At 38.3% G+C, this 23,551-nt stretch overlaps 1 protein-coding gene across 1 annotated transcript in view; it reads right to left on the bottom strand.

Annotated features, from left to right (window-relative positions):
- Positions 1-278: 278 nt before the first annotated feature.
- Positions 279-23,551, bottom strand: part of GSS (glutathione synthetase) — a 119,643-nt gene continuing 96,370 nt past the window's right edge. Inside the window, exons 11-13 of the mRNA XM_053697014.1 lie at positions 17,703-17,784; positions 6,746-6,935; positions 279-3,997 (exon numbers count right to left, since the gene is read on the bottom strand). Coding sequence (XP_053552989.1) covers positions 3,874-3,997; positions 6,746-6,935; positions 17,703-17,784 — 396 coding nt within the window. The 3' untranslated portion in view covers positions 279-3,873. The remainder of the gene's footprint in view (positions 3,998-6,745; positions 6,936-17,702; positions 17,785-23,551) is intronic.

Raw genomic sequence — 23,551 nt, 5'->3', positions numbered from 1 at the left:
ATGAGTAGGTCTCTTCTTAATCTATTTAAGATTATAAATTGTCTCCAATACACTAGCACCTATACCCCTAATACATTGAGAACACGATTATTCTCTACTAAATGGGTTATAATAGAGGTTTATTACCAACATATTAGTAGTGCCATTGGTTTTTTGGTGTATTTACCGTCTTCACACAACCTGCATTGACAGAGGCAAAGAGAATGTAATTGGAATGACGTCGTGGACTCTCCATGCCATAGGAAAGAAATGTGTATTTTAACAATAACAGTCAGAGATAAGCTAAAGATTTTTACTTTATTGTTTTTATTTCATTTTTTTTACACATAATCAAAAGATAACCAGCAATATTAAAGATTATTTTAATTTGTCATAATATGATTACATTTATTGTACAAATTTTGTATAAAGCTGATTTTTTTTGTTATTTAAACATTTTAAAGAAAAAAAAGATTGGCTTTAAACATAACATGAGGCTTTCCAATATAGATGTGGTTGAATGATGAGTTGAACCTTCACAATGAATTTACAGCAGTCGATTTTGCTACATTTTTGCGCTAGCTACCAAAATCAAGAACACTGTGTTGCCAAAAAATATATCTAAGACCTTATAAAAGTATTCTACAAAATCTGTAGTGTCCACGTTCTTAGACAGTAAGGTTCCTCATCTTAGTTGGTTCTTAATTTTAAAAAAAACTTTTCTTTTGTTGAAGGTGAAATATACTTTGCTATATTTGGTGCTGGTCATGTCATAGTTTTTTACTATTCATATAAAAGTTGCATGTAATTCACTTTTTTCAACCAGCAAAAAGTATCCACAAGACTCCCCAGTTGTCTAAATGAATTAAAGTTTGTCCCAGTCCATACAATTCATGAAATTAATATCTAAATTTGAATTAAGCACATTTTGGGTGAGATACAGAGCATGAGAGACGTTGCATGTACTGGTACTGTATATGCAGCAAAAATAAAATCATAATGAAAGTACAGCGCTGTCCACAATACTTAGAAAACATTTTTATTAGCTTTATACTAAAGCAAATTGGGGTGAAATGAAAAGTTGTCCCGGAATGACATATTCATTACATAGACTAAGTAACCATAATAATAGATGTAATTATGTACTTTTAGCTCAAACTACTCATAGTCCAGATTGTAAGAGTGTACAGCAAAACATAAATCAATGTTAATGTCACAGTATTCACAGAGCTTATCAAAAGAGGTGTAAATGTGACATTATGGAAAATGTAAATTGTAAAAGTTAAAATGGAGCTGAAACGCATTTTTACATTCTGTTGGTGTAAAACATTTACATTTTGTGAAGTGTGTCCACTGTCTCCATTTTCATTTAAATGTTCATCAAGTTGGTAGCTTTTAGAAGAAAATTAGTGTCTTGGAATATGTTGCTTAGCAACTATAACCCAATGGCATAAAAGTCCGTTTTGCACATACTATACCTGGGATCGACTTACCTGCAATAGACATGCAGATTTTAACATATTTATTAACTTAAAATTACATGTATATCAGACTCTTATGATTATGTATTTTTCTTCAGGAATTTAAACAATATCTTGTATATATTCTGAATTAAATATTACATACATACATATATATATATTTTTATTATATATATTTATATATGAATTAATATATATATTTATATTTACTATATTTTATATTCATAGCTGATTTAGGTACTTTTTATATAAACATTTTAGAGTTAACATCTTAAGTATTCATAAGATTTTATAGGTAATAAATATAGGAGTTTTAGATGTTTTAAAGTATTCCATTTTGTAAAACTAGTTGTAAAGGTAATTCTGTTCTTTTACACCTAGTAGGGACAGAAGTAAATATTTGCATTATGCTACCTGAAAGTTGTTAATGGCTGGAGCATGAACTGAATAAAATAAACATTTAGAAGCAATTACTCATTCAATGGGAGCCGAAAATCACCCCCAGTTACTGTAATATGGCAACAGCAAAAGGAAAATCCAGCACCTTTGTAAAAAGCTGAAAGACGTCATCATTTTCAATGGCTGTTGACAACTTTCAGCCTGTTGAAAACAATTATCTGTTTCAATGTAAACTCACCCTCAGTATGTAAACCAACAATAAAAATTATAACTTTCAGGATTTAGATAAAGCACTTTCCAATTTCCTTCAATACTCTAATTTGCTTTGTTCTCTTGGTATCGTTTGTAGAAAGGGATACCTAGGTAGGCTCTGAAGCAGTAATTCACTTCTGGGAGCTAGCTGCTGATTGGTGGCTGCACGCATATGCCTCTTGTCATTGGCTCACCAGAAGTGTTCAGCTAGCATCCAGTAGTGCACTGCTGCTCCTTCAACAACTGATACCAAGAGAATGAAGCAAATTTGACAATATAAGTAAATTGGAAAGTTGTTTAAAATGGTATGCTCTATCTGAATCGTGAAAGAAAATGTTGGGGTTCAATGTCCCTTTAATTATACATTAAATATATTCTTCTAAAATAAAAACGGGTTTGTTAAGGGAATCTGGAATTTGTATTTATTTAACAGTTAGAATGTATTTTAAAATGTCCTGTCAATCACAATTTTCAGGTGCCAAGTTAAAGAGACTGTCCTTTCCCACCAATCAGGACCTGTACCATGGAATGCATTATGAATGAACAGTCAGAATTTCCATTTTGTTGACAATCAGCCTATATACACTGGCATATTATTCCTCATCCACCATTATTTGTTTTTGTTTGGTTGCATCAAAACGTCTGAAATTCATGCAAAAAACATAAGGATATCACAAGGCAACTACCTCTGTAAAATGAATAGATAAAAAAGCAAAGATATGGAGATATGGTGAACTAAGGTACGTACGGGTAATAATTTGGCTACCTCAGACCACTGTCCCTGCAGCCCATCTATTAGCTGCATATCCATAGTAGATCAGCCTATAGGGGGTAGGTGGACCTATTAGACCTATGACTAATCCTCAGGCCCTGCAGCCCCAAACCTTAAGGCCAGAGCTCTGTAGTTGCTGCTTTGCTGCACTTAGTCTGTGGTCTCTGCAGCACCAGGGATGGGGTCTTTGTGTATAGTAAGAAAAGGAGAACTATTATGCCTGGCTACAACACTGCCTAACAAACAAAGAAGGAGCACAAGGAGCAACCTGTCATCTATTAATATGGATGGGCCCAGCCCACCTGCAGGTTTACCTGGCAGCCATTACCAGATCCTTGCAACGTCCATCTTATTTCTGACGGAAACCTCCAGCTCAGACAGCAACACTCCAGAGTGTCCCTGAGAATCACCATAAAGAAACCAGCATGCTGATCACCTGTCTTGTACAGGGTTTCTAAGTGGTTCAAATCTGCAATGTCTAAATGAAGGAATGCTACAAGTTCTTAAAGGGACGTTGTACTCTAAAATGTTCTACCTTTTAATATGGGTCCTTAATGGAGGGTATTTAAAGGTTTGCAAACAGCTCTTTTACCCTTATTTGCTATTTGAAATAGCTACTTTTGCCTACTATATCCCCACCTACACTGAAAATGAGTAATACAGGTTTTCCCTGTGGAAAAGCTATATAGGATACAATAGACAATCTGAATTTTAAAAGACTTTTTTTTTTCTTGAAAAATATAAAATGTTCTTTATAACACATAAATTAATCTTAAAAATACCATAACAAGCAAATACTTCCCCATTTTATTTAGTTTTTGGTTGGATTAAGCCTCTTGTAGTTTGAAGACTACCGTTCTAAACTGTCACAAACAAACTGTCTTTTCTTGATGAAATGGAACAAATTGAATATGTTATTCCTCCTCTTTTCTGTACAGGTAGGTAGGCACTATGTGAGTTGCACATTAATCCCATGTGTTGGATGGGTTATTACACAAGATAAGGATTATCCAGTACCGCAACCCCCGCTGCCACACCACCATCCGCGTGTTCCGTGGCTTTTGTCCTCAGGAGGTGACCTGCCCGTTCATTGAGAACCATCTCTTTACCATGCCTGAAACGACAGAAGAATATTAGTGTAAATTACACCATTTGTAAACTGGAAAACAATATACTTAACCATAAAGTAGATGCTAAAGTGCCCGGTTTTTAAAAATTCGATTAAAAATAGGGGAACTTTAATTCATCAAAATTTACATTTCACTCCTATTGTGAAAAAAAAAAACTTACCTTTTAAACTTGACAGTCGCTCCAGCTTCCCCCGGTTGTCACAAGCCATTTCTGACGTCAGAAATGATGGATCGGTTATCCTCCAATCACGGATCCCCCCTGGGGGAATCAGTGTCTGGTTTAACGCTGTGATTGGAGGAAGCCGGATTCCCGATTTTAGACCCAGGAAAAGGCTTTGCGACGGCCGGAGGAAGCTGGAGGAGTGGCTGTCAAGATTAAAAGGTAAGTATTTTTCACAACACGAGTGAAATGTAAATTTTGATCAATTAAAGTGCCCCTGGTTTTAATAAAATTTTTAAAAACCGGGCACTTTAGCATCAAAATTTACACTTTAAGCAACTTCAGATTTCACAGGTATATTTATTTATTTTTGTATCTTATTACCAGATTTCCCATTAGGCAGGAGTTGTAATGCAGTGTGGCACCTTCACAAACTTTACACTTTATACAGATAAAACTAAATGGTTCACACATTTTTTTAAGAGGTTTACAGTGGGTATTAAAAAGAAACACCCTCCCTTGAAAATAATAACATTTTGTTGCTTTGCAGCCTGAAATAAAGAAAGATACAGTTTTTGTTTATCCAGTTGTAATTACTCAGTGCAACTGATAACATCCAAGTGAAATATATAACACCAACATGTCAGGCAAAAATAAAGACAATACAAAAACAGAATCACCGATTTGTAAAAAGGATCACCCCCTTGTGTTAGTATTTTGTTGAACCACCTTTTGCTTTAAATTACAGCCTTTAGTCTGTTGGGATATGTCTCTACTAACTTGCACATCTAGACTGTGCAATATTTGCCCACTTTTCTTTGCAGAACTGCTAAAGTTCCATTACATTTGATGATGACCATTTGTGGACTGCAGTCTTCAATTCATGCCACAGCTATTCAATGGGGTTTAAGTCTGGGCTCTGACTAGGCCATGCAAGGACATTCCACTTTTTTCTCCTTCAACCACTATGTGATAATTTTTGCTGTGTGCTTTGGGTCATTGTCATGTTGGAAGGAAAACCAATGACAACTTCCTCGCAGAGGGCAACAGATTTTCCTCAAGAATTTGAGTGTATTTTGCCCCATCCATTATTCCTTCTATCCTGATAAGTGCTCCAGTGCCTGCTGCAGTGAAACACCCCATAACAGGATATTACCACCTCCATGCTTTACTGTAGGTATGGTGTTATTTGGATGATGAGCTTTATTGGATTTCCTCCAGACATATTGTTTGGTGTTGAGGTCAAATAATTAAATTTTAGTCTCATCTGACCATAACACCTTTTTCCATGTGGCTTCAGAATCTCCTAGGTGTGTTATAGCAAAGCTCAGTCGTGACTGCATGTGACCTGTCTTGAGGAGTGGCTTTTTTCTTGCAACCCTCCCATACAAGCCACATTTGTGGAGAATTTGTGATATCATAGTCACATGCACACAATGACCATTCTATGTCATAAATTCCTGCAACTGCTTCAGAGTTGCTGTGGGCCTCTTGGTAGCCTCTTTAACCAGTTTCCTCCTGGCTCTTTCATCCAGTTTGGAGCGACGTCTTGATCCAGAGAGGGTCTGTGTTGTACCAAATACCTTCCACTTCTTAATAATAGACTTCACTGTGCTTCTAGGCATTGATAAAGTCTTTGATATTTTCTTGTATCCATCTCCTGACTTGTGCCTGTCCACAACTTTATCCCAGAGATCGTTTGACAGTGCCTTGCCACCCATAGTTGATTGTTTGCTTCAGTTGCACTACCAGGGACTGAGATGCTCCAGGAAAGCTCTTTTCTTGCTGAGCTAATCAATATGCCCACAGCTGATCACAGTTGAAGGTCAAAAGGAATTGTGTGTGCTGCTGAGAAGGTATTAGCTACACCTGATTGGGTTTACAAGTAATTTTAGGAGGGGGTGATCCTGTTTTTGAATGTTCTTTATTTTTGTCTGACATGTTGGTGTTACATCTTACACTTGGATGTTATAAGTTGCACTGAGTAATTAATACTGGATAAACAAAAACTGTGTCTGTCTTTATTTCAGGCTGCAAAGTAACAAAATGTGATTATTTTCAAAGGGGTGATTCTTTTCAATACTAACTGTATCAGTCACAAACAGGCAGTTAATAACCAGGGACATTTTTAACTAGTAAAAAACCTTATAACTATCCAACACTTTTATTCCGTAACAAATTACTTTCAGTAATATTTCAGCCATGATTATATGTCATCTTTTCACTGAGGACTAGAAGTTGGCACCAAAGCAACATATTTGAACCATAACCCTTTTTATGATGCTATATCACACTTTCATGCTTTTCTTCAAAACGATTTGTTTCTTTGAGCTGAGGATACATGGTTACAATACCAGAATGTGATGTCAGGTCTGGCTATTGATAATTCTATCATGCTATACAATTATACCAATCTTATGTGCACATTGCAAAAGTGCAGGAATCAACCTTACAAAGAAATAAACTCACATATACATAAATCAAAAGGCAGAGGTGAATACAGACACACAGTGATGGTGAAACCTCAAATATCATTTCTTGGGAAGAGGCAATAGGCAAGGAGACCACTAACCTCACATAGACTCCAAATATGCCAAGTTCACTGATACACTCTGAGATCTTAAGTTGTCCACCTGCTTTCAGAAGGCAGCTCTTCACAGGCTGTGGTGTGATCTTGTCCATTAAAATATAGGAGGTGCGTTCAGTGCGGTCTTTAAACTTCTCCAGGATTTCCTTTATTTCAGCCCCATAGATATTATTTCCTTAAAACAAAAAATACATATACTGAATTATACAATATTAAACCTCTGAGACTCATTTACAGCTGATAATAGAAGACTGAAATTTCATGCCTAAAATAATTAAAGCAATATTCCAGGAAAAAATGGAAACCACATAGATGAATTTCTCTTTTGAATAGAAGCATTTTTGTAATAAACAGGTATTAACAAAAATGCTTCTAATAAAAGCTATAGCTATTTCAAAAGTGTATTTAAATATTTAAGCATTTTAAACAAAGCATTTGCACAGAGTCTAAGGTGCTTGTAACATCTGATAATGACCCAATTTGTTAATTGATGACATAATACAAGCCCCACTGGCACTCTGATCAGCTGTAGTATTTAAAATGCTGGTGCAATGAGAATATCTAACTATGCTTCATATGCACGTACAGAAAATGTTAACACTAAAACATTAATAACTTGTACTAGAAGCATTTTTGCCAATACATGTATATTGCCAATATGTTTCTATTTAAAGATGTAATTTATCTGTTTGTTTCAATTTTGATCGAAATGGCCCTTTAAGACATTGCATTTATTTGTTCTTATAAACAAGTATATGTTATAATGCATTACAGTATTCTCTCCAAGGCGGAGGATCCTGTTGCTGAAGGCTAAAGAGTATTAAGACCCAAAAGCAAACTATAATATTGGAAAATTGAAGAGGATATTTTTTTTTCTTCTTACAATTTTTATGTAACTTAGTGGGTATTGGTGACACGGGAGTAGATTACTTAGGTGGTGATTAATGTGGGTGGGGTAATGATGGTGGTCACAGTAATCTGCTGTCACATGCCCTTATTTTGTGGCCTCACTGGCCTGTATATTTTCCTCTACATTCTTCACACCTCTGTTATAGTGACTTGCATAGGATCCAATTATGTTGTGAAGATTAATTACTCAGGGCAGGATTAACTTTCCTAAACTAAGTCTGGCCTTTTTTCCCACAATAAAAACCTTTCCTAAAGGTGGCATCAATCAGTTACTATTCCTGTCATATAGATGGGTAAGTAACATCTGCACAGGGAAAATAAGCATTTTAATTAAATCAACCATGTCCATCAGTGGCGAAGGGGGATGAGTACATTCTTAAGATCCTACTTAATTTGCATAAATTTAGGGTTAAAATGTAGCTTGTTCAATAAATTGTAATCCAAAAATAAATAAATATTTGACTTATGTAAAGGGATAATTAGTATGGAAGTTGATTTTCCTTTAAAAAGGCATAATATTGAAGATTTAGCAGAAATAACTTTAAAAGTAGGAAGGGTACTAAAGTGATAAAAGGCATGTAAGATGTTGGTAATATTGCATTTAAGGTCTATTCAATGCTAAAAAAATATTTGCAGATCTTAAAAAAACAACAACTCTGCAATACACTTTTTTTTCTCTCACAATTTTGAGAAATGGAATTTCACTCGACAAGCATAACCCTCCCACATATCTGTCACTAACTAGCTCAGAGCATAAGGAACTACAAAACAGAGATTTTGCTACTAAAATGACAGTGACTATCTGTGTCTACTGCAGCAATCTTGTAATGGTAAGATGTTTTTTGTTTTTGTTTTCTCAATATTTTTATTGAGGTTTTTAAAATGAATGTCAATTTTGATGCTAAAGTGCCCGGTTTTTAAAAATTTGATTAAAAACAGTGGCACTTTAATTCAACAAAATTTACATTTCACTCCTATTGTGAAAAAAAACGTACCTTTTAAATTTGACAGCAGCTCCAGCTTCCTCCGGTCGTCGCAAGCCATTTCTGACATCAGAAATGATGGATAGGTCATCCTCCAATCATGGTTTCCCCCTCGGAGGAATCACTGTCTGATTCAACGCCGTGATTGGAGGAAGCCGGATTCCTCATTTTAGACCCAGGAAGAGGCTTTGCGACGGGTGGAGGAAGCTGGATCGGCTGTCAAGTTTAAAAGGTAAGTTTTTTTTCACAACACGAGTGAAATGTAAATTTTGATAAATTAAAGTGCCCCTGTTTTTAATCAAATTTTTAAAACTGGGCACTTTAGCATCAAAAATGACATTCACTTTAAGAGAAAATTCAAATATGTAAGTGGTAAGATAGTTATACTTACACCACAGAAACAGATCGCAATACAGTAAAAATATTAAGTAACAGTGCAGGTATGAAAACACTTCCACATACTCAATTTTTTAAACACAACATATGAAATTAAGCTTAACCTCTTGTGACTAAATGATTTATCATGAGAATGAAATCTCTTCCATTAATCTCTTTTGGGCCTAAAGCAGACAACTTTCTGATAAGGGAATTAGCAGGATGTACAACAATGGGCCACTCTTGGACCCATTTTATGCAAGATGTTGGTGAGACAGCATAATAAAATAAAAAGTACTCTTGACATTGTGTTATGCAGCACTTGCCTTATTTCACATTAACTGAGAAAAGGGAGAGGATATCATAACTATTCATTAAGTGCAATATAAAGAAAGCTTAGTTCCTTCAAAGTAGCTATCATAGGAAGTATTAACTGAGTACAAATTGTCAAAACAACGAGCCTAAGAGGTAATTTCCAATAAGGCTGTATTAATTAAAGGGACAGTCAACACAAACATTTTTATTGTTTATAATGATAGATAATGCCTTTACTACCCATTCCCTAGCTTTGCACAAAAAACATGGTTATATTAATATACTTTATAACCTTTAAGCCTCTAAATTTCTGTCTGTTTCTAAGTCACTAAAGACAGCCCCTTAATCACGTTTTGTATTAGCTTTTCACAACAGGGAAGTGCTAGTTCATGTAAGCCATATAGATAACATTGAGCTCACGCCCGTGGATTCTAACAACACAGCACTAATTGGCTTAAATGCAAGTCAATAGATAAAGTTATGTGATCAGGGGGCTGTCAGAAGATGCTTAGATAAAAGGTAACCACAGAGGTAAAAAGATTTATTAATACAACCATGTTGGCTGTGCAAAACTGGGGAATGGGAAATAAAGGGATTATCTATATTTTAAAAAAAACATAATTTATGTAAGAACTTACCTGATAAATTCATTTCTTTCATGTAATTAGCAAGAGTCCATGAGCTAGTGACGTATGGGATATACATTCCTACCAGGAGGGGCAAAGTTTCCCAAACCTCAAAATGCCTATAAATACACCCCTCACCACACCCACAAATCAGTTTAACGAATAGCCAAGAAGTGGGGTGATAAAAAAAAGTGCAAAAGCATATAAAATAAGGAATTGGAACAGTTGTGCTTTATACAAAAAAAAAAATCATAACCACCAAAAAGGGTGGGCCTCATGGACTCTTGCTAATATGAAAGAAATGAATTTATCAGGTAAGTTCTTACATAAATTATGTTTTCTTTCATGTAATTAGCAAGAGTCCATGAGCTAGTGACGTATGGGATAATGACTACCCAAGATGTGGATCTTTCCACGCAAGAGTCACTAGAGAGGGAGGGATAAAATAAAGACAGCCAATTCCTGCTGAAAATAATCCACACCCAAAAGAAAGTTTAATGAAAACATAAGCAGAAGATTCAAACTGAAACCGCTGCCTGAAGTACTTTTCTACCAAAAACTGCTTCAGAAGAAGAAAACACATAAAAATGGTAGAATTTAGTAAAAGTATGCAAAGAGGACCAAGTTGCTGCTTTGCAAATCTGATCAACCGAAGCCTCATTCCTAAACGCCCAGGAAGTAGAAACTGACCTAGTAGAATGAGCTGTAATCCTTTGAGGCGGAGTTTTACCCGACTCGACATAAGCATGGTGAATTAAGGATTTCAACCAAGATGCCAAAGAAATGGCAGAAGCTTTCTGACCTTTTCTAGAACCGGAAAAGATGACAAATAGACTAGAAGTCTTTCGGAAAGACTTAGTAGCCTCAACATAATATTTCAAAGCTCTAACAACATCCAAAGAATGCAACAATTTCTCCTTAGAATTCTTAGGATTAGGACATAATGAAGGAACCACAATTTCTCTACTAATGTTGTTGGAATTCACAACCTTAGGTAAAAATTCAAAAGAAGTTCGCAACACCGCCTTATCCTGATGAAAAATCAGAAAAGGAGACTCACAAGAAAGAGCAGATAATTCAGAGACTCTTCTGGCAGAAGAGATGGCCAAAAGGAACAAAACTTTCCAAGAAAGTAATTTAATGTCCAATGAATGCATGGGTTCAAAAAGAGGAGCTTGAAGAGCCCTCAGAACCAAATTCAAACTCCAAGGAGGAGAAATAGACTTAAAGACAGGTTTTATACGAACCAAAGCTTGTACAAAACAATGAATATCAGGAAGATTAGCAATCTTTCTGTGAAAAAGAACAGAAAGAGCAGAGATTTGTCCTTTCAAGGAACTTGCGGACAAACCTTTATCTAAACCATCCTGAAGAAACTGTAAAATTCTCGGAATTCTAAAAGAATGCCAGGAAAAATGATGAGAAAGACACCAAGAAATATAAGTCTTCCAGACTCTATAATATATCTCTCTAGATACAGATTTACGAGCCTGTAACATTAATCACAGAGTCAGAGAAACCTCTTTGACCAAGAATCAAGCGTTCAATCTCCATACCTTTAAATTTAAGGATTTGAGATCCTGATGGAAGAAAGGACCTTGCGACAGAAGGTCTGGTCTTAACGGAAGAGTCCACGGCTGGCAAGAGGCCATCCGGACAAGATCCGCATACCAAAACCTGTGAGGCCATGCTGGAGCTACCAGCAGAACAAACTAGCTTTCCTTCAGAATCTTCGAGATTACTCTTGGAAGAAGAACTAGAGGCGGAAAGATATAGGCAGGATGATACTTCCAAGGAAGTGATAATGCATCCACTGCCTCCGCCTGAGGATCCCGGGATCTGGACAGATACCTGGGAAGTTTCTTGTTTAGATGAGAAGCCATCAGATCTATTTCTGGGAGTTCCCACATTTGAACAATCTGAAGAAATACCTCTGGGTGAAGAGACCATTCGCCCGGATGCAACGTTTGGCGACTGAGATAATCCGCTTCCCAATTGTCTATACCTGGGATATGAACCGCAGAGATTAGACAGGAGCTGGATTCCGCCCAAACCAGAATTCGAGATACTTCTTTCATAGCCAGAGGACTGGGAGTCCCTCCTTGATGATTGATGTATGCCACAGTTGTGACATTGTCTGTCTGAAAACAAATGAACGACTCTCTCTTCAGAAGAGGCCAAGACTGAAGAGCTCTGAAAATTGCACGGAGTTCCAAAATATTGATCGGTAATCTCACCTCCTGAGATTCCCAAACCCCTTGTGCCGTCAGAGACCCCCACACAGCTCCCCAACCTGTAAGACTTGCATCTGTTGAGATTATAGTCCAGGTCGGAAGAACAAAAGAAGCCCCCTGAATTAAACGATGGTGATCTGTCCACCACGTCAGAGAATGTCGGACAATCGGAAAGATATTAATTGAGATATCTTTGTGTAATCCCTGCACCATTGGTTCAGCATACAGAGCTGAAGAGGTCGCATGTGAAAACGAGCAAAGGGGATCGCGTCCGATGCAGCAGTCATAAGACCTAGAATTTCCATGCATAAGGCTACCGAAGGGAATGATTGTGACTGAAGGTTTCGAAAAGCTGAAATCAATTTTAGACGTCTCTTGTCTGTCAAAGATAGAGTCATGGACACTGAATCTATCTGGAAACCTAAAAAGGTTACCCTTGTCTGAGGAATCAATGAACTTTTTTGTGAATTGATCCTCCAACCATGATCTTGAAGAAACAACACAAGTCGATTCTGCTAAATGTGAAGACTGAGCAAGTACCAAGATATCGTCCAAATAAGGAAATACCACAATACCCTGTTCTCTGATTACAGACAGAAGGGCACCGAGAACCTTTGTAAAAATTCTTGGAGCTGTAGCTAGGCCAAACGGCAGAGCCACAAACTGGTAATGCTTGTCCAGGAAAGAGAATCTCAGGAACTGATAGTGAGCTGGATGAATCGGAATATGCAGATATGCATCCTGTAAATCTATTGTAGACATATAATGCCCTTGCTGAACAAAAGGCAAGATAGTCCTTACAGTTACCATTTTGAATGTTGGTATCCTTACATAACGATTCAATATTTTTAGATCCAGAACTGGTCTGAAGGAATTCTCCTTCTTGGGTACAATGAAGAGATTTGAATAAAACCCCAGCCCCTGTTCCAAAACTGGAACTGGCATAATTACTCCAGCCAACTCTAGATCTGAAACACATTTCAGAAATGCTTGAGCTTTCGCTGGGTTTACTGGGACACGGGAAAGAAAAAATCTCTTTGCAGGAGGTCTTATCTTGAAACCAATTCTGTACCCTTCTGAAACAATGTTCTGAATCCAAAGATTGTGAACAGAATTGATCCAAATTTCTTTGAAATAACGTAATCTGCCCCCTACCAGCTGAGCTGGAATGAGGGCCGCACCTTCATGTGGACTTAGAAGCTGGCTTTGCTTTTCTAGAAGGCTTGGATTTATTCCAGACTGGAGATGGTTTCCAAACTGAAACTGCTCCTGAGGATGAAGGATCAGGCTTTTGTTCTTTGTTGAAACGAAAGGAACGAAAACGATTATTAGCCCTGTTTTTACCTTTAGATTTTTTATCCTGTGGTAAAAAAGTTCCTTTCCCACCAGTAACAGTTGAGATAATAGAATCCAACTGAGAACCAAATAATTTATTACCCTGGAAAGAAAGGGAAAGTAGAGTCGATTTAGAAGACATATCAGCATTCCAAGTTTTAAGCCATAAAGCTCTTCTAGCTAAAATAGCTAGAGACATAAACCTGACATCAACTCTGATAATATCAAAAATGGCATCACAGATAAAATTATTAGCATGTTGAAGAAGAATAATAATATTATGAGAATCATGATCTGTTACTTGTTGCGCTAAAGTTTCCAACCAAAAAGTTGAAGCTGCAGCAACATCAGCCAATGATATAGCAGGTCTAAGAAGATTACCTGAACACAGATAAGCTTTTCTTAGAAAGGATTCAATTTTCCTATCTAAAGGATCCTTAAAGGAAGTACCATCTGCCGTAGGAATAGTAGTACGTTTAGCAAGGGTAGAAATAGCCCCATCAACTTTAGGGATTTTGTCCCAAAACTCTAATCTGTCGGACGGTACAGGATATAATTGCTTAAAACGTTTAGAAGGAGTAAATGAATTACCCAAATTATTCCATTCTCTGGAAATTACTTCAGAAATAGCACCAGGAACAGGAAAAACTTCTGGAATAACCACAGGAGATCTAAAGACCTTGTCTAAACGTTTAGATTTAGTATCAAGAGGACCAGAATCCTCAATTTCTAATGCAATTAGGACTTCTTTAAGTAAAGAACGGATAAATTCCATTTTAAATAAATATGACGATTTATCAGCATCAACCTCTGAGACAGAATCCTCTGTATCAGAAGAATCATTAGAATCAGAATGATGATGTTCATTTAAAAATTCATCTGTATAAAGAGAAGTTTTAAAAGACTTTTTATGTTTACCAGAAGGAGGAATAACAGACATAGCCTTCTTAATGGATTCAGAAACAAAATCTCTTATGTTATCAGGAACACTCTGAACATTAGATGTTGATGGAACTGCAACAGGTAATGGTACTTTACTAAAGGAAATATTTTCTGCATTAACAAGTTTGTCATGACATTTAATACAAACAACAGCTGGAGGAACAACTACCGAAAGTTTACAGCAGATATACTTAGCTTTGGTAGTTCCAGCACCAGGCAGCGATTTTCCAGTAGTATCTTCTGACTCAGTTGCAACGTGGGACATCTTGCAATATGTAATAGAAAAAACAACATATAAAGCAAAATTGATCAAATTCCTTAAATGACAGTTTCAGGAATGGGAAAAAATGCCAGTGAACAAGCTTCTAGCAACCAGAAGCAACAAATAATGAGACTTAAATAAAGTGGAGACAAAATTGACGCCCACAATATTTGGCGCCTAAATGCTATTAGCGCCAAAAATGACGCCACATCCGGAACGCCGACATTTTTGGCGTGAAAAACGTCAAAAATGACGCAACTTCCAGCGACACATATGACGCCGGAAATAGAAAAAAATTTTCACGCCAAGAAAGTCCGCGCCAAGAATGACGCAATAAAATGAAGCATTTTCAGCCCCCGCGAGCCTAACAGCCCACAGGGAAAAGTCAAATTTTAAGGTAAGATAAAAATGATATATTCAAATGCATTATCCCAAATATGAAACTGACTGTCTGAAATAAGGAAATGTTGAACATCCTGAGTCAAGGCAAATAAATGTTTGAATACATATATTTAGAACTTTATAAAAAAAGTGCCCAACCATAGCTTTAGAGTGTCACAGAAAATAAGACTTACTTACCCCAGGACACTCATCTACATGTTGTAGAAAGCCAAACCAGTACTGAAACGAAAATCAGCAGAGGTAATGGTATAAATATAAGAGTATATCGTCGATCTGAAAAGGGAGGTAAGAGATGAATCTCTACGACCGATAACAGAGAACCCATGAAATAGACCCCGTAGAAGGAGATAATTGAATTCAAACAGGCAATACTCTCCTCACATCCCTCTGACATTCACTGCACGCTGAGAGGAAAACCGGGCTCCAACCTGCTGCGGAGCGCATATCAACGTAGAATCTAGCACAAACTTACTTCACCACCTCCATAGGAGGCAAAGTTTTTAAAACTGATTTGTGGGTGTGGTGAGGGGTGTATTTATAGGCATTTTGAGGTTTGGGAAACTTTGCCCCTCCTGGTAGGAATGTATATCCCATACGTCACTAGCTCATGGACTCTTGCTAATTACATGAAAGAAATAAACATTTTTGCGTTGACTGTCCCTTTAAGTGGCCTTCCTAACTTTAAAGTGCATACTTCAAATCTAACTGATTAAATATATATATTCCTAAAAGGGTGGAAATCATAATACTCAGGGCTTCAAATCAGAAAAGGAGCGGTTATTACTTTTAACTATTAAAGGGATGCTAAACCCAAATTTTTTCTTTCATGCTTCAGATAGAGCATGCAGTTTTAAGCAACTTTCTAATTTACTCCTATTATCATTTTTCTTCGTTCTCTTGCAATCTTTATTTGAAAAAGCAGGAATCTATACTTAGGAGCCGACCCATTTTTGGTTGAGCACCTGGGTTGCGCTTGCTGATTGGTAGCTAAATATACCTGTAACTGAACTGTAACGTGAACTTTAGAAAACATCAAAAAGCGTGTACAAGTTAACCCCTCTGACTACAGTCTTTTTAGAGCTTACTCCTAGGTTTTTGCAAGGCTGACAACCACTTGTGAGGCTGTGAGAGTCTTGATGGAATCGTGGACCTTTGAAGGAGTGCAGTGAGACAGCTTATCTTATTATCTACAATGAGGCCACACAGGGAGGGAAGCACTTAGATTTTCCTTTGAGCTGACAGCTTAACCATTTACAAGCCTGTACGACCCTGCTGCTGTAAAATTATGCATTTCAGCTGAAAGTATAGTCTCTAGGGCACGCTGCTTCCTCCCATCCACCTGCCATGGCTGTATATTTCTCCTATTGCATGAGAGTTCCCTCTGTAAGCCAAGGTAAATCTAGTGTTTTGATCAGTCCAGTGTTATGTGTAACCCGTATATTTGATAGATTACGTGCTGGATTATAATAAAATTGTTTTAGTGTAGAAGTATTAGTTGCAGTGTGACGCAGTGCTGGAATTACAATATCATTATAGTTATAAGCAGGTTGTGTATCTGGAAGGTTTATATTATCAGCAGATTATCAGCAGACTAAAAATGTTTGCTGTGATTTATATTAATGATCCGGCCATTTCAGAAATTTATATATAGGAGTAGTTGGTGTAGCTTGTGTATTCTTTTTCTATTTAGCGCTCAGCCATTTTGTATAGTAAGTGAAGCGTTGTCATGTAAAATTGGACCAGCCAAAGCTTGCTTAGTGTTTAGGCTACACTCGCCGTTCTTGTAGCCTGGACAGTCTGGTTCGCAGTGTCCCTCAGACATCTGCTGTATGAAAGTTTCTTCTGCTTCCAGATAAAGGCTGGGTAGAGATTTTAGGTAGAGTTTATACATCAGGTCATCCAAGGTCTGTAATAACGCACATCCCCAAGTGTCTGCCATTATAACTGCCTCCGCTTGTATGAAAGTTTGGTGTTGAAGATGATTATAATGTGGTGACAGTCGTTAGTTGACTTACTAGGCTACCCGGTTCACTGGGGGGGTTGTTGCCTATCAGTGTGCCACCACTCTATGACTTTGATGTCCGAATTATGGCTGCAGTGTCATGAAAACAGCAAATAAGCGCTGGGATATAACCTCACAACGTGGTGTAAGTTTTCCCAAAAAATCCAATACTGATGCAACTGTTAGAATCTAATAATTAGCGGATTATTGAGAAATCTACTAGAGCCCTTAGAAGATGCGTCCCGTCAAGAACGCTGCATGGACACACCCCATGGCATGATATTTTATGTATCTTTAAATGGACACACATCGTTGATTCATTTTACCTGCTAGAGTGTATTAAATGCAGAGCATGAGCAGCATATTTACTTATGCCACCAAAACAGTAACTTTCTAGGAGCACTATTTCTAATAAAAGTACGTTGCCGAAATAATTATATTAAATATTTAAATGCTCTCACAAACATTTCAGTTTTGACTATAGACACATTAATGATATGCAGGTTAAAGTTATCACAAACATAAATTTGCAGTGTTTTTTCACATTTATTCCTCACCTCCTCCTTCCCTCTGAGGTTTAAGCACATATTGTTCTGGATTTGCAATGGCAATATTCACACTGTGATCTCCTTCTTCACCCTGAAAATTAGAGAATATGCAAAACATTGTTTCTATTTTTAAAACTGACAAAGAATTATTGGGCATTTATCTATAGAAGTAATCAACACATTTCAGAGGCACCTGAAAATCCAATCATGGCTGAAGTTGTGACATTACAGTAAAATCATAATGCGGCAAAGATTCTGTCTTCCTTAAAGGGATACTGGGCCCAAATTTTTCTTTCATGATTCAGATAGAGCATGCAATTTTAAGCAACTTTCTAATTTACTCCTATTATAAATTTTTCTTCGTTCTCTTGGTATCTTTATTTAAAAAAGCAGGAATGTAAGCTTACGAGCTAGCCCATCTTTGTTTCAGAACCTGGGTTACACTAATTTATTGGTGGCTAAATGTAGCCACCAATCAGCAAGCGCTATCCAGGGTGCTAAACCAAAAATAAAATGTATGCTTACCTGATAAATTTCTTTATTTCCGGACATGGAGAGTCCACAACGTCATTCCAATTACTAGTGGGATATTCACTCCTGGCCAGCAGGAGGAGGCAAAGAGAACCACAGCAAAGCTGTTAAGTGTCACTTCCCTTACCCATAACCCCCAGTCATTCAGCCGAAGGGAAATGGAAAAAGAAGATAACACAAAGGTGTAGAGGTGCCTGAGGTTTAGAAAAAAAAATTACTGTCTAATCTTAAGGGTGGGGTCGTGGACTCTCAGTGTCCAGAAAGAAAGAAATTTATCAGGTAAGCATACATTTTATTTACTAGTAGGAACCAATACCCAAGCTAGAGGACACAGAATAAACAGGGAGGGAGAACAAGACAGGCAGACCTAAACAGAAGGCACCACCGCTTGATGAACCTTTCTCCCAAAAGAGGCCTCAACCGAGGCAAAAGTATCACATTTGGAAAAAGTATACAGAGAGGACCATGTTGCAGCCTTGCAAATCTGTTCCACAGAAGCTTCATTTTTGGAAGCCCAAGAAGAGGAGAGAGAGCCCTAGTAGAATGAGCTGTAAGTCTCTCAGGAGTCTGCTGTCCAGCAGTCTCATAAGAAAAACAAATCATACTTCTCAACCAGAGGGAAAGAGAAGTAGAAGTAGCCTTCTGACCCTTACGCTTTTCAGAGAAACAAAAAAACAGGGCAGAAAACTGGAAAAAAATTTTAGTAGCCTGTAGGTAGAATTTTAGAGTATGCACCACATACAAGTGGTGCAACATACGTTCCTTATGAGAGGAAGGATTAGGACAGAAACCACCTTAGGGAGAAACCCCAATTTAGTACGAAGGACTGCCTTATCCGACTGAAAAATAAGGTAAGGTGAATTGCACTGCAAAGCCTAGAGTTCAGAAACTCTCCGAGCAGAAGAAATAGCAATAAGAAACAAAACCTTCCAAGATAACAGCTTAATATCTATGGAATGCATTGGCTCAAACGGAGCCTGCTGCAAAACTCTAAGAACTAGGTTAAGGCTCCAAGGAGGAGCAACCAGTTTAAACACAGGCCTGATTCTAACCAGGGCCTGACAAAAGGATTGAACATCTGACACATCCTCCAGACGCTTATGTGAAAGAATAGATAATGCAGAAATCTGACCTTTCAGAGAAGTGACACAACCCTTTATCCAGATCATCCTGGAGAAAAGACAAAATTCTAGAAATCCTGACCCTACTCCAAGGAGTAGCCCTTTGATTCACACCAATAAAAGGTATTTACGCCATACCTTATGGTGAATCTTACAAGTAACAGGCTTGCGAGCCTGAATCATAGTATCAATGACAGACTCAGAAAACCCACGCTTAGCCAGAACTAAGCGTTCAATCTACAAGCAGTCAGCTTTAGAGAAACGACATTTGGATGGAGGATTGTAGGAATGGACCCCGAATTAACCTCCAAGGTGGAAGAGATGACATCTTTACTAGGTCCGCAAACCAGATCCTGCGAGGCCATGCAGGAGCTATTAGAATTACAGATGTTCTCTAGTGTTTGATACAAGCAATGAATCGTGGAAGTAGAGCAAATGGAGGAAACAAGTATGCTAGACCGAAAACCCAAGGAACCCGCCAGAGCATCTATCAGGGTGGACTGATGTTCTCTTGACCTTGAAGAACCTTATGGCCAAGGAACTCCGAGTTCCTCCCTGGTGTTTAATGTAAGCCACTGAGGTGATATTGTCCAGCTGAAACCTGATAAACCAGGCTAAGGACAACTGAGGCCAGGCCATCAGAGCATTGAAGGTTGCTTTCAACTCCAAGATGTTTATTGGGAGAGAAGACTCCTCCCGAAACCATAGGCCCTGAGCCTTTAACAAGTCCCAGACTGCTCCCCTAGCAGGCTGGCATCCATGGTCACAATCACTCAGGAGGGTCTCCGGAAGCCTTGAGATAGATGATCCTGAGAAATCCACAATGAGATAGAATCTCTTGTCAACTGGTCTAGATCTATCCTCTGAGATATATCCGAATGGTCTCTGTTCCATTGTCTGAGCATGCATAACTGCAGAGCTCTCGAATGGAATCGAGCAAAGGGAATGATGTCCATGGAAGCGACTATCAGACCAATTACCTCCATACATTGAGCCACTGATGGCCGAACAGTAGACTGTAGAGAGAAGCAAGAGCAAGAAGAGAGAAGCTTGGATCTTCTGACCTCCGTCAGAAAAATCTTAATAGATAGGGAATTGATGATGGTCCCTAAGAAAACCACCTTTGTAGCTGGTACAAGGGAACTCTTCTGCAGATTCACTTTCCATCCATGGGAACGTAGAAAAGACAACAAGCTCTCTGTATGAGAGTTTGCTTGTTGAAAAGATGGCACCTGAACCAATATGTCATCCAGGTAAGGCGCCACCGCAATTCCGAGACCTGAGCACTGCCAAGAGAGCCCCCAGAACCTTTGAGAAGATTCTGGGAGCTGTGGCAAGGCCAAACGGAAGAGCCACAAACTGAAAGTGTTTGTCTAGAAAAGCAAATTTCAGGAACTGGTGATGATCCCTGTGGATGGGAACATGAAGATGCGCGTCCTTCAGGTCTATGGTCGTCATGAACTGACCCTCTTGAACCAAAGGAAGAAAGGAACATATGGTTTCCATTTTGAAGGACGGAACCCTGAGAAACATGTTGAGACACTTAAGGTCTAAAATGGGTCGAAAAGTTCCCTCTTGTTTGGGAACCACAAACATATTTGAATAAAATCCTAGACCCCGTTCTCTTACTGGAACAATCACTCCCAGGGATGAAAGGTCCTGAACACACTTTAAGAATGCCTCCCTTTTTACCTGATCCGCAGATAACCTTGAGAGGAGAAATCTGCCCTTGGGAGGATGAGATTTAAATTCTATTTTGTACCCCTGAGATACTATGTCCACAGCCGAAGGATCTGGGACATCTCGGATCCCCGCTTGGTGAAACAAGGAATGCCTGCCCCCCACTTGATCCAATCCCGGACCGGGGGCAGACCCTTACTGCTGATTTAGTCTCAGCAGAGGGCTTCTTTGATTGCTTTCCCTTGTTCCAAGACTGATTGGGTTTTCAAGAAGACTTGGACTGCTCCTGCTTAGAGGAGGGAGAGGAAGACTTTTGACCTTTGAAGTTACGAAAGGAACAAAAATTACTTTGACGTCCTTTAGGCCTATTCTTCTTGTCTTGCGGTAGAATGGAACCCTTTCCACCCGTAATTTCAGAAATTATCTCCGCCAGACCAGGACCAAACAGGGTCTTACCCTTGTAAGGTAGTGATAGGATTTCAGCCACAGACACCATAATGTCTCAATGAGCACAAGCAAGTACAACTGAGCAAATTATACAGGTTCAATTATATGAAATAAAATACTGAAGTATTATGAAAGTATCTCAATAAAAATAGCAGTAATAATAATGTCCCATATATGATGAGTTATCACCAAAAATGGTAATTGATTCAGGTCAAGGCAGCTGTCTGTGTGAGGATCAAGGCCACGATCTGTAGGCAACATAAAAAAACAGAAGCACCACATGGCCTAATATTGTTTGATACAATATAGTAACTTTTGTGTATAATGGATACACTCACATTAGGTGAAGAATCCCTAATGGTGCAGATGGAGCAGGCTGGGGTCTATTTCAGTCACCCAGCAGACTGAACTCCGATAGATGTTCAGTAATCTGTAGGTGATGTAAATAGAGAACAAGGGTGCCAATATGGCCTAGTATTGTTTAAACAGAAGAGGTGTAATATGGTAAAATTTACACTCACATTTGGTGAAGCACCTCCCTTGGTGAAAAAGAAGCGAACTGGGATCAAACAGTCACCCAGTAGACTGATACTAGGCAAGCAGAAACTCCCAGCAATCCAGGAAATGTGATAGTTAAAAAATAGAAGATGTATGGCAGCAAATGGTAAGTATAAAATACTTACTTATTAAAAATAATAATAAAATGCTAGCCTAACTTGAATGTTAGCATCAGAGATAAAGGAGTTGGCTAGTTTGAGAGCCTTAATCCTATCTTGTATCGCCTCCAACGCTTCTAAAATCAATTCAGACAAAGTATTGCACCAATAAGATGGTCTGAGAACAGATGATGCACTTGCTACTGTGGCAATACAAACTGCAGGTTACCATTAAAGACCTTGATGAACATACATCTTCAAATAAGCCTCCAGCTTTTTGTCCATGGGATCCTTAAAGGAACAGCTATTCTCAATAGGGATCGCAGTTCTTTTAGCCAGGGTAGAAATAGCCCCTTCTACCTTAGGCACAGTGCGCCATGAATCTCTAATGGAGTCAGCAACAGGAAACATCTTTTTAAAGACGGGAGACGGGGAGAAAGGTATCCCTGGCTTCTCCCATTCCTGTGTAATAATCTCCGTCACACTGTCTGGAACAGGAAACACATAGTATTTGTTAAGCTTACTAGATTTCTTAGGGTTGACAGCGACAGGAGAGTCGGAGTCGTCCAAAGTAGCCAGTACCTCCTTTAATAGTAAAAAAAAGGTGTTCAAGCTTAAATCTGAAGTTTACTTCTACAGCATCAGACAAAGGAATTATACTGTCTGAATCTGAGATTTCACCCTCAGAGGCTACTGAGGTATCCTCATCAGACTTATGAGGGAGGGCAACCTGCGTAGCAGCAGATGGGACAGACACCGTCCACTCTAAATTTTTTTTAGATTTCCTCTTGTGCTTCCCCATCATGGGAAAAGCAGATAAAGCTGCTGATACCGCAGAGCATATCTGTGCAGCAAAATCTGATGGCAAATAAACTCCTCCAGGAGGCTGAGAGGAACTACAGGGCACTGTATGTGAAGCCGTCAGAGGAGAAAGCGGTGTCATTGCCTGAGAGACATTAGGCTCAGAAACAAAAAGTTTATCTATACATTTCAAAGTCTTTTCTAAACATGAAGAACAAAATTGCATAGGTAACACAATTTGGGCCTCAAGACACAAACATTTATCCATAGAAGCAGACTCCTGTTCCATGCCCATAGGTAAAAGAATTCCCAATAAAAAGGAATGACTGATTTATGAAAATGACACTGTTACTTTAAGAGAAAGCTACCTTGAATCGAGTTTGCGCTCTTTTGTCTCCTGTTCTTTTTATGTTTTCATTGGCTGAGAGGAGAGTGCTCAACATCAGTGGAGCAGCATCTCGAATCACTGCCATCACCACCAAGTGACGACTGCAATACCGTTAGCACCTGTGAGCCGTTGCCACAAGACCGGATTCCTGTCAGGAAAGCAATATACAGAGGAAGGAAGAAGGAGTTTGCTGTGACTAAGCAAATTTTCCTCTTGTGCATCTACCTGGATGCC

The sequence above is a fragment of the Bombina bombina genome, chromosome 1 (genome assembly GCF_027579735.1).
Source record: "Bombina bombina isolate aBomBom1 chromosome 1, aBomBom1.pri, whole genome shotgun sequence".
NCBI classification, from domain to species: Eukaryota; Metazoa; Chordata; class Amphibia; order Anura; family Bombinatoridae; genus Bombina; species Bombina bombina.
The sequence above is the reverse complement of the archived record's forward strand: the minus strand, read 5'-3'. Positions and strand labels throughout refer to the sequence as shown.